Raw genomic sequence first — 12,312 nt, forward strand, 5'->3', positions numbered from 1 at the left:
CTAGAATTACAAAAATAAAATCCAATGTATGTTCACACCATCTGTTAGGTCCCCAGAACATGTCCCTTGATGCTGCGTGACTCTTTAGAGTTCACCAGTAGTTAATAAATGTAACAAGCACCAAGGCAACTAGCTAAGAAAGTCTTTGATGTGTCAGAACTTAAGAAAGTTTTTCTTCTAAAAGAGAACTATATGAATGACTTATAAATGACATGCATTAATATTCCTTACTCAATTTAGCATTATGATCATGGGCAGTAAAAGATTGGAAAGACCTCTCTAGGGACAACTTCCAATATTTATTACACCTAGGAAATATCTCCCCCCACCACCAAGTGTTGAATTTAGAGGAAGATCAAAATTCTTTTTAAGGATTTTTCTATTTATACACTTACTTTGACCTTGTATGTTGACGTGCTATATTAAAGTCTAATCAAATTTCAGCATTCTTTCCTATTTTAAATGATTTATCATTTGAGGAATTAAGTATAAATTTATCATTGGTTTTTCCAGGGTTTTTAATGGGTCATATCTGTCCACTTTAAAATCACACGTAATGGTAAGATTAGAAGTATATTTGTTATATATTTTAAATTTATTCTTGATAATTGCTGTGGCAATTATACCCCCCCAAAATACTTAAATGCCCTTTACTTTGTGATCTTCAAAAAGGGTTTCTATTTTTAAAGGTTTTAATCTCCATTAAGCAGCCAGTGCCCAATTGCAAAATATTTTCCAGTGTCTAAAGAATAAAATAGCTTGCCTCCTTTTCCGATTTATGTGGAACAGCAACCTGATATCCAAAAATGGGAAAATAAGTGAAGGTAAACTTTTATTATCACATTTAACTTTTTCAAAAATGACTTTGATTATCCAGAGAATCCCAGAGTAAGAACTGAATTGCTATACACAAGGCTCTCATGGACATTAAAAATACCACATTTTATAAGTTCAGTGAATTCAGCTTGAAAGAAGTTGAGGGAAGTTTCCTGCGCTGGCAGAATGGAGACCAACAGGCAGACTCAGAAAGCATTAACGAAGGGTCTGCAGGGAGGCTCTGCTTTCAAGAGCTGATGAGAGGCAAAAATATGACTGTCTTCTTGAGAGCTGCTGCTGTTGTTATTTTTAAATACATCGAAATCTTAAGCTATGAAGCATTACATGGCTTGACTCTAAATGTAACATTGTAAGAAAAAACTTTAAACCACCTATTGGGGTATGCTTTAAAACCTTTCTTTGGTTTATTTGCATGAATTTTGCTAGGAAATTATGGGCCGCCTTGCACACATTATTGCTGTTAGTAACATAGTTGTATAATAAATAATGGAACACTATGAGTGCGCAATAGGTTATATGCTGCATTTTAACTCCCGAAAACTTTATCTAAAGGACCTTTTCTGAGGGCTACCATCTAACAATGGACAGCATGAAGCACCATCTCAATGAGATTTTCTTCCCTTTTCTTGTGAGGGCGAAGTTTTCTTTCTTGCTTGCTTTTAATGTCTCTCTGCTTAGTGCTGCTGTTCCTGAAGGAAAGAAAGTTTATGCTCAGATATTTTATAAGTAGGTATTTTCTTTTATCCTCACATCAGTTTCTGGTTGACTTTAAATGAGGTTTCTGAGAGAAAGATAAAATAAATCTTTTAAAAAGGATGTAGCTGGAGGTTTAGGTTTCCTGTAGGTAGCCTCATCTTAATTATAAAAGTTTAGCATTGACATAACATCATTTAAAATTGCATTATTGGATTTATTTCAAGGAAGGGCACTGTTTTCTTTTCTGAAATTAAAACATTAAAGATATTTGGGAAAATGAATTCTCAATATATAAATATGGACAATGTTTATTTTTTAATTATTCTTGTAGCTTGATGTAAAAAACTTATTTCTTTTAAGAATAAAAGCTTATTTGAGAGACATCTTTGAGATCTTAACATAATGTAAGGAAGGACCCATGAAATAATAAAGTAAATAAGCAACAAAGAGTTTCCTGAGAGCATCTAACAATTGAAAACAAATTTGAGAAACTAGGAAATTTGACTACAAGGAAAATAATATCCCGTTTCCAGTGTTAAAGAATCTAAAGTAATTTTTTTTCTCATATAACTGGTACTTTTTACCTGAATTATATGAAGTTCTTACTGAACTAACAAATTCAGAAATTTTTTCCTAATAGAGTAGGATATTTTTTTAAAACTCAGCTCCAACTTCAATTTAAAATTTAGAAAATTGGCCCTAAAAAATACTTTTACATCCAGAATGTAAAGGTCACCTCAGAGATATATTATCTGTACATCGTTTGTCACAAATTTACTTATATTTAAACAACACCAAAAATATAAGCCTTAGTTTGCTTATTTCTCAAAAGAAGCAGCGTTGACACTTTTCAGACAGTTTTACCCTGAAATGATTATAATCAGCATTTATGGGAATGGGTTGGTTGTTCAAAATAATTGCATAAGGTAGAAAATAAATGTCCATGTCCACTGTGAAAAGGGGAATTCCTAGAATAAAGTTCTGAAAAAGGAAACTTATATAGTAGAGAATAGAGAAAAAGGTAATGATCTAAATTAATAGTAATTGCCTTTTCTCCCAATTTTCACATGTATTTATGTACTTGTTTATAACTTAAATGGTAGACACAGAATCTAAACTTTGTTCACAAGTGATTTCATAAATTGAATAACTAGTATTTTATCTGGCTGTAATAAATAATAAATGGAAACAACTGAATTCTAGATTCATTTTTAGTTTATAGTTGGATACTAAGCTAGCTATAAAAGTAGTTAATGACCCAAATTTCCCTAGAACTGTATTGACTGCTAAACCGTTTTCATGCTCTTTCAAAGCTTTTCTTTTTGGCACAAGGTTTCTTGATTTTTATTTGACATTTCATCTCTACTTAATTTCTTTTTAATACAATAGTTAACTAATGTTTCTCTGTGAAAGTGAAATTGGGAAAAATTAAGAGAAATCCTAAAAAGTGTTTTGTTTTAAGCAGAATAAGGGCTTAAAACTTGCAACTAACTTCCTTCCCATTTGAAATTTGGCTTGCTATACTGCTTTGCAAACTTTTGGTTATGATTTATTCTGTCATTTATTAATTATGGCAAATACCCTGGAGCCAAACCTGCTATTAAGTAAATTCTCACATAATTCCGTACATTCATTTATTTCACTAATCATTTACCTTCTGTGCAGTGCCCACTAATTTTGTGGTATCTGTTTTCTTTATTTAAATTGGTCCTAATTTCTCTTTTTACTTCTGTCCTTTCTTCCCTTGTGATAGCTTCTCTTGCCTCTTGCTGCAAGAATGTCTGAGGAGTCTTACTTTGAAACTAAGACAGAGGAGTCAAACAGTGCAGAGATGTCATGTCAGATCACAGCAACAAGTAATGGGGAGGGCCATGGCATGAACCAAAGTCTGCAGGCCATGATGCTGATGGGCTTTGGGGATATCTTCTCAATGAACAAAGCAGGAGCTGTGCTGCATTCTGGGATGCAGATAAACATGCAAGCCAAGCAGAATTCTTCCAAAACCACATCTAAGAGAAAGGGGAAGAAGGTCAACATGGCCCTGGGGTTCAGTGATTTTGACTTGTCAGAAGGCGATGATGATGATGATGATGATGATGGTGATGAGGAGGATAATGACATGGATAATAATAGTGATTGAAAGCAGAAAGTAAAGTAATAAATTTGAAGATGTTCGAAAAAACAAAAGAAACTTGTTATCTCAGTCTGTACAAAAATCAGTAAGGAGGTAGAAAACCAAGCATTGCATTTGTAGGCCAATTACATTTATATGACCGTCATTTCTTTATCAGTTTTACTTTTGATTTGTTTTTGCTTACAGGAAAATGGGAAAATTAAGCCAAAAAAACATATTTAATGAATCAGCAAATGTGGTGCCTGATTATAGAAATTGTGATTCCGTATACAATATAGTATTTTTTAATTAATGACATTCTGACTTTTTTAAATGAATACTTTATAGTTTGTATCTCATTTCATTTCACTTATTCAGTTGCTAAAGAAAACTTCATTTTGAATAAGCACTCTTAACTCCTAATTCTTCTTTGACACTTGATTTTCTTGTAACATACTACATTTTTTTTTCTAATGGCAATACACTGTACTGTCAGAAATAATTGATAGTGACTACAAAATCCAACATAAAAAAATTGAGACGAAAGAAAGTTATAACAAATACTTCTTCAGAAATACCTAAATGCCAAGAATTTTCAATACTTAATAACACAGCTATTCAAAGTAAGACCTGAGAGATGTTCTCAATAGTACATTTGAAAGAGAAATACTCTAATTTGAAAACAGCAGCAGATGTCGCCGGCTTTCGTACCAGTTACTAGCCCTGAAAGCTTCTTAACAACAACAAACTGTCATCTAAGCTTAGCTTATACTTCATACAGAGAGAAAGATACGGTCTTAAAGGGATGCTTCCAGGCAGAATGAGTGCTCTGCACTTCCAGTAAGGGTGTTTATGTATTTGCTTTCCAGAGGGACCTGATAATCCTGGATTTTCTAAAGAAGGAACTAAATATTATGAAAGGAATGTTAAAAATAAGTCTTCCTTACTTAGGCAAAAGTGCAGGCAAGAAAGGTCCTTTTTATATCAAATCTGGCCTGCCTTCCAGCAGTCTTTTTTGAACCCTGACTCAGTAGTGCTGGTGTTGAAGAGAAGTACATACAGGTACCGCTCTGAAAATCTGGCTGGCCAGGGAGATACTCTCAGAGTGTTATCACATATTCGTTAATGCTTCTTTAAACTGTAAAATACTTTTAAAAAGAATACAGAACATTTGTAGTTATGTAAAGAAAAGCAAAAGAACAAAAGTTTTTTTCTAGCCGAAAGTATAAAGCAGTGCCATTAATTTGACTGTTAAACCAAAGTACTTTTGGTGATTCTTTTTATGGAAGATTTAAGAAAGGATATCATCATAGATATTATCTAATACTACTTCCAGGTATATTTGACCATAAAAAGCCTCTTGGAATTTGAAACATGACATGCTTCTAATCTCCATTAAAAACTGAAAAATGCCACAAAATGATCAGTACACTGTGCCAGCTTTATCTGAAGAAAAATAACTAATAAAATGTTGTGGGTGTGAGATAAAGAGAGGGATCTGGAGTCAGATCATGATTCAAAACCCTGGGTCTACTTGCTGTGCAATCTGAGGCAAATTATTTAACCTCTGTGTGTCTGTTTGCTCATCTTTAACATGAAAATGATAATAGTACCTACTTCAAAGAATTGTTGTGGTGATTAAATGAAATAATACATGTAAAGCATTTAAGAACCAGTTCAGTAGTAAATGGTCAGTTAATGTTAGCTACTGTAATTATGCCAGTGAAAAGACATTGAAAAATAAGTGGTTTCAGTAACCTAGAAAAAAGTTTAAACTATCAATTTCAAGTGATATTTGCTGAGTAGTATGAGAAGAAATCAAAAGTGGATTACTTTCAGGAAAGATCAGGAGTATAGTTATAATAGAGTATGAGCTACATAGATTTATTCTACTGCTCTTTGAAGACTGTGTACCCTACTACCATCCACAGACTAAGTAAACAGAGAGAGTAGGTAAGCCTTTCACCTGGAAAATGGGTTCCCCACATATCCGGTCTGATAAGGTTCTTATGTCTCTGCAAACACATATAGATACATGCACACCACAGTTTATTACTGGCGATCAACAGGCTCACCCATAAATAAGCATCCATCCTGTCTGTGTTCAGACTTAGAGAAGTACTCCCTGACTTATGCCAAGCCACTCAAGCAGAAAATCTTAGAGTGGAACAGAAGGGACGGTTTTCAACTCTTGACTTCCTAGCATGCCCTAGGGCACTATGGCCTATCTACCTGAAGGAGAGAGCCAAAGAGGGTAGTTTAAAAGCTTCTTGCACATTTTACCAGGCAAAGATAAAGTCATTCATTCCACAGACATTCATTGAGCCTCTTCTGTGTGCCAGGTACTATTCTAGGGAACAGCTAGACAAAAATCTTTGCACTCGTGGCGCTTACATGCTAGAGAGCAAAGATCAACAATAAACAAAACCAATGTATCATATAGAATGTAAACATTTGGTAAGTGCATGCTCAGAATGAAGCAGGGAAGGAGGATAAGGCATACGGGGAGTGTCACAGTTTTTAAAATGTGGTCAGGAAAAGACTCACTTATAAGGGAATTTCTGTGGGCTAATTTTGGGATCTGTGCACTTCATGTAAGAATGTAAACCTAGCCCCCCATTTAAGGATAATCAGCAATAAATTTAGAACATATGAACTGAATAAAACTGACATTTTTTTCTTTACATATAAATCTATTATGATTTTTAAAAAGTTTTGCTGCATTAATAAAAACAGCTAAATAGGGCCAAAAGGAAAGGTAATAGGACTCAGTACCCAGGCCTAGGTTAACCATTAAGTAGGTAATATTTCTTTAATCTTTCAACTGCTGCCATTTCCTCACCAGTATTCCAGAGATGGCCATAGCTCTCAATACTCTACCATCCAGAAACTGCAAAGAATTAGGATATAAATGATTGATAACCTCAGTGATAAGCTTGAAATTCTTCTCCACCTAGAATTAGGCTCTAAATAGTTCCATATGGCACTGACTATTTTACTTTCTGTTTCAAATCAGTATCTTTCTAGATTTTTGAATATTCCTGAAATCTGAATCATATAAAAGGAATTTTAAAGTGGTCTCACTACGTAAAGATTAGAAGACTTTAGACTCTTAGTTTTATCAGTTTTAAAAAGAAATGTTTATTAGCCATATGCGGAAAAATCTAATACTGAAGTAAATCGTGCAGCTTCTAATTCACTTTTCAGATCAGTTTTTGAAGTGGCAAATTATTGGTATTGAATTTATTTCTAGTTATTTGACCTTAAAATATATACATTTATAAAGAGTTAAACACAGAGAAATTTGAAAATTCAAAATGAAAATCGAAACTCTAAATTGTAGTAATAATTGTCAGAGCCATACAACTGAAAATATAACTACTCTTTAATCTTACGTCCTGCACTCATAAAATTAATCATGTAGAATTTGATGACCCCCTACTAGTGGTTCTCAAACAAAGTAGTGCTGTCACCTAATGGTGTTTGGGAGTGCTGGGCATATTTTTGGTTGTCATGGTGACCGAGGGTGTGTTTAGTGCCCAGTGCCCAAAATGGGACAGTAGCACCCAATAAAGAATTCCATCCAAAATACTCATACCATTGTCCCTTCCTCCACTGAGAAACTTGCTAAACCTGGCAATTTTAAAGTTACACATCTAATTCCGCCCCCCCCAAAATTACGCAAGTCAAAAGATGCATTTTCAGGATTACAGATACTACACAATCTGAATTTTTAGATTTGTGGCATTTATCTTAAATCTCCACTTGTGGAAATGGATTCTTTCCCTTTAAGGATGCTGGTGGAATTATACTGATTCCACAATAAATAAGTAAAAGAGAAAAACGTCATTGAGGTAGCTACAATTCTGCAAAGTAGCCAGATTAATTTCAAAGGGTTCTTTTCCTAACAATTTTTTTTTTTTTGAGCAAAGTCACAATGTAATATTTTACATAAATAATCAATGGGAAGAAGTTAGAGGCATGTAGCACACTTGTTTTTGACGCTCTGGAACTGTTGAGGGCCAGTTTTTAGCCAGTAATTTTTAACATGCAGAGGATTTGTTAGATTTTAACACCAGCTGAGGAATTCAGACTTGGTCCCCATTAAAATCAAGGAATTGGGAGTGAGAGGAAGGCTTGGGAGAGATCCAAAATGACTTTTGTAGCACTATGATGTACATAATTTTATTTTCAGAGTTTTCATTGGAGTGGTAAGAATTTCATGAAAGATCTTTCTAAAACATCCTGAGTTAAATATTGATACTTAAAAAATTTTTTTGATACACTAGATCAAACAATGCAGACTTTTGAAATTAGCAATCTCACCATACCACATATATAATAGAGCATAATTTTTCTATAATTGGGTACCTTTTGCTGCTTTTGTGTAAGACTGTTTTCCTGCTTAGAATTTAAGCATTGCCAGAGAGAAGAATCTGTCCTATTCTTTTGACTGTAGCATAACCTGACAGCTCTGTGTAGCGTTTCTGTGATGAAAAATGAGTGTCTACCAGGAAATCCAGAAGACTAGCTATGTTTCCTTGGGTTCCAACTTAGTTTGCACGCTCTTGCTTATAAGGAGCTCTCTGGCTTGTGATTATTTACTTCAAACTAAAGTTTCAAGCACCTACATTAAATATTTTATATCGTGTGCAGAATACTATATCTTTTAATGTCAGATACAATACACTGCACATAATGCTTGTGCACTGTTTTAAAATTTTTGTACTAAATAATAGAAAATATTTATATTCTTTGAGTGTGAGCTTTGAATAGAAGGCATTATCACTTTATTGTGTTTTTTTAGCAAAATATTTTTTCTCAATTATTCTATTGCAATGTTAGTCTGAGCAAGTCCTATGCCAAAATCTTGTATAATGTTTGTATGGAAGATTAAATTTTACTCTTGTGTGGTAAGACTACTCAGTTATTGACTTCATAGTTGGAATTTGATATTCCAGCACAAAGTCTACAATGTATTCAGAAATCCAAGTTGGTGTCATACATTTCATTTTGATGTGAACTTTCCTTTGCTTTCTTTTGTTTTAAAACTCCATTTTACAATAAACGTTTTGACAGTAAATCCCTTTGTTATGTGTTGCTATGTGTATCACATCTTTGTTAGATCCGATTCTCATCATCCTTAGGAGGAATCATTGTCACGTGCATGCACATGAGCGTGAGCTTTTCTCTCCTGAAATCAGTTGGAGTGTAAATAATGAATCTGTAAAGTGACGGGGCAGTCACCGGGTGAATTTTTTTTTATCCCCAAAGAGAGACAGAAAGGCTTAGAACTCACCCTATAGTAGATACACTGATATGTTAACAAGGTACAGAAAACATAAAGGAAATGATAAGCCACTGTGTGGCTGGAGGTCATTAACTCTTATCCCCTGTCCTGCCAAATTCCAAATGTCTTGAAGCAGTGCCTTCCTCTTACTGATCTGTGCAAGCACCATGCAAGAATCCTGCCGGAGTGAGTATCAGACTGAACCCAGTGCCTTTCCCTGGGCGTCATCGTCATAAGCCGTCTTCAGGGCCCAAAAGAACTCTTCTCTTTTCCTTTTGATACAACCGAAGATGTTGGTTTTGATTAGTTGTTTCATTTACAACCTTTATTCTATTCAAGAAATCCTTATTTATCAATTTTGTTTAGCACAACATTTGGGAATGGTATAAAAATCAAAACACTGCACATCCCTCTACTCTCTATAAAAGCCAGCCCTGATGCAGGGAAATATTTTTGTAACTTAATCTGTTGTTTCTTGAACTAATCAAAAAAGTTCCTTACTTCACATTTGTTTCCGTGATGGGAAAAGGAAATGACATGTTTCTGCAGCTGTATCCAGCTGCCCTGTGAAGAAATAAAACTTGTCATGTATTTTCTTTGATCAAGTTCAGTTTTAGATCCTTTTCTTCACGTCGTTTTCCTTTCCACATTATTAAAGCAGGTGAGTGCATGTGACCATTGATTCCTACATACATCAGGTATTTCAGAGGAGGGAAGGGGCAACCCCCAAGTAATCGGAGTACATGAGGGTAGCTGAGGATATAGAGAGCAGTAGCTGGTTATGCCCTTGCGACTTATCTGTTATACTCGAACTCTACACATTCATAGTCATTGTAACCAGTGAGTTTTTTTTTTTTTTAATTCCGCCTGGCCCCCAGTGTTGGCCTCATTTCCCCTTTATCCTTGATCATGCACAGACTGCATCTGGTGCTCTGGTTAGGCAAATGCACCACGCCCATCCTTCCTTCTCTTCCCCGCTCCCCACTGCCAGTGTCTTGCCTTGTTGCTTCTCCTCACCTGCAGTCACCGCTGTTCTCCTTGCCCTGCAGGGCCCAGCTCAAGCCCCCATGCCTTCCTTTTCCCCATCTTAGTCTATGAAACCCTCCCCTTTCCCTGGTATCCCCACAGACGTTGAATACTTTTAGTAAATTTAGTAAATTTAACATTTTAGTAAATGCACCCTTCAATTTTATTCATTCAACAAATTGTTCAACAAAAATTATCAGGTATTGTATGCCAGGCACTCTGAGCACTGAGTAAACCAAGGTAAAGGTGGCCTTCAACTCCTCCATGTGTAGTTCATACCTATTTCACCCCCATTTAAATGTAAAGCTCCTTGAAGGCAAGGGCATGACTTTCCTGGCAAGGTGAGTTCAAAATACCTGCAGATTAAAAGGATTCACTCACCCATCCTCTGATTTTTACATTAATAGTAAAAGTAATCAAATTCAGCTTTTTTTTCAACTCAGCCATCAGAAAAACACTATTTGTAGCAGAGGTTGAATGACACTTTGCCACATTATCCCATGAACAATTTAGCCATTTTGACAAGTTAGTTAAAGCTAATGGCAACAGCGCACTCTACTTCAAGTCATGGAAAACCCAGATTTTTTCACATTATGCTGGTATTTATTGTTTAGTCCCTGGCCATGGGGCATACACTGAAGTGAGTAGCCCTTTGGCTCTGAAAATGGTGCAGCCTTCTTGCAGTCATCTTTCATGTTTGGGCACCTGACAGAAAGGGCGTTTGTTTTCATTTTCGCTGGCGTAACTCTGCAACCTGGCTTTCTTAGAAGAGTTCCCATTTTACTTGCCCTTCTTCGTCCGTAAGTCCTAATGTTTGGTTTTAAAAATATAAGGCGAGACAGTTAAAACACTTACAAATTCTCCTGTAAGAAAAGGCACGAGTCATCTGGTTACCACATGGTTGCTTTGGAATTTTCATTAATAATCAAACGATCCTCATGTTGACTGAGCATTCCGAGGCAGGCTCTGGCATCTGAGGCATGTCAGAAACCCCTTGACTGCCAAGCCCTGCAAAAGGACTCTTGGTGTGCCAGAGTACCAAGAAAGAAAAATCCCACGACGAGCGGAGTCCAGCTGCAACGCTCGCAAAGGGCGGTGAGCTGTTGCTGAGGGGTTAGTGCGCATGGTTGGCTTCCGTGGGCAGAATCCCCAGAACACTGAGAAATTCCATTTAAGGTCAGGGAATTTATTTTTCGTTCAGCCTCACCTGCAGGAGGAACCAAGCCAGAGCAACAGCCGAGAGCTAAAACACAACGGGATAAACCAAAAAGACAATGATGATGTCACTTCTTTTTTTCTTATTTCATTCATATTTCCCATGCAGCTGCTGCCTTCCTTTGAGATTGGCTCATGGACTGAAGATGACGTGGTAAGCTGCTTCTGCTAATGCCTCATTTGACCTGGGCAGGTATCTCATAAATTTGTCCACAAGTTAAAAACGCAGCCAGAGGGGCTTGGGCCTTAGCAAAGCCTAACTAGAAGTTGACAAATTCCGTGTTTTTCTATATTTAATGCAGTAATCTTTAAAATAAGTCCTCAAGAGCAAAGCAAGTATTTCTTCAAATCTTACAAGAGGTTTCCACCTCCCTGTGTGCTCTGCAAGGTATTCTAGAGTACAATAATGAATACCAGTGACAAAACTAAAGAGCTGATTGATCCAGAATGCCAAATGAACATACTTGAAAAAAAAAAAAGAGCTTAAATTTTCCTAAAATGCCAGGGGTGGACCTAAATCATGATGGAGAAAGATCTGGTAAAGGCAGTGCTAGGCTGCCATACCGCTGAACTGGGTTTCCTTCTTGCCTTAGGCGGGTTCGAAAGTGACAGGTTCATTTTTCCCTCCATACCCTGACCTTCCCCGGGAGAGATGGACATGAGCTCCTAGACATTCTCTGCTCTGAGGAGCAGTCCAGTTTAGCCTGTTGCAACTCTGTATCTGTTTCCTTAGTAAAAACAAACAAACAAACAAACAAAACAATTCTGAGAATTCTTGATCAGAGACCTGAGGTGCTTATGCATGTCTAGGTCCGTTTTATATGCTTGACATATCATTAAATGAAAACAGAAGGAAAAAAAAAAAAAGCAACTATAATGCCAGCCTTAGCAGGCCCCCACCCTGGGAAACGGACTGGGCACTGCAAGGTAAAAACTCATTACTGGAAACTCTGGGGAAGGTCTGTTTGCCCAACTCCACCTGGTTTCCTGGCCAAGGCATTTCCCTTCCTGCCCTTTGTGTTCTGGTGAAGTAAAACTGCTTTCAGCTTTGGCTGACCTCTGGCTTCTGGGGAGTCAGGAAACTTGGCTCCGGTCACCTCCACTTGGTCCCTCTTGCTGAGCCCCGGCGATGCTA

General features: G+C 36.4%; 1 protein-coding gene across 2 annotated transcripts in view; it reads left to right on the plus strand.

Moving 5' to 3' along the window:
- The window catches only part of MAP3K20 (mitogen-activated protein kinase kinase kinase 20), a 141,387-nt gene that overhangs the window by 97,968 nt on the left and 31,107 nt on the right, over nucleotides 1-12,312 (plus strand). The window contains exon 11 of one of the 2 annotated variants that reach the window (XM_015596639.2): nucleotides 11,287-11,331. In XM_015596639.2, the coding sequence (XP_015452125.1) occupies nucleotides 11,287-11,331 (45 nt within the window). Of the gene's footprint in view, nucleotides 1-3,286; nucleotides 8,730-11,286; nucleotides 11,332-12,312 lie in introns of those variants that run through there. The other variant, XM_006921207.2, reaches the window with a different exon arrangement.

The sequence above is a fragment of the Pteropus alecto genome, unplaced genomic scaffold, assembly GCF_000325575.1.
Source record: "Pteropus alecto unplaced genomic scaffold, ASM32557v1 scaffold3, whole genome shotgun sequence".
Classification (NCBI taxonomy): domain Eukaryota; kingdom Metazoa; phylum Chordata; class Mammalia; order Chiroptera; family Pteropodidae; genus Pteropus; species Pteropus alecto.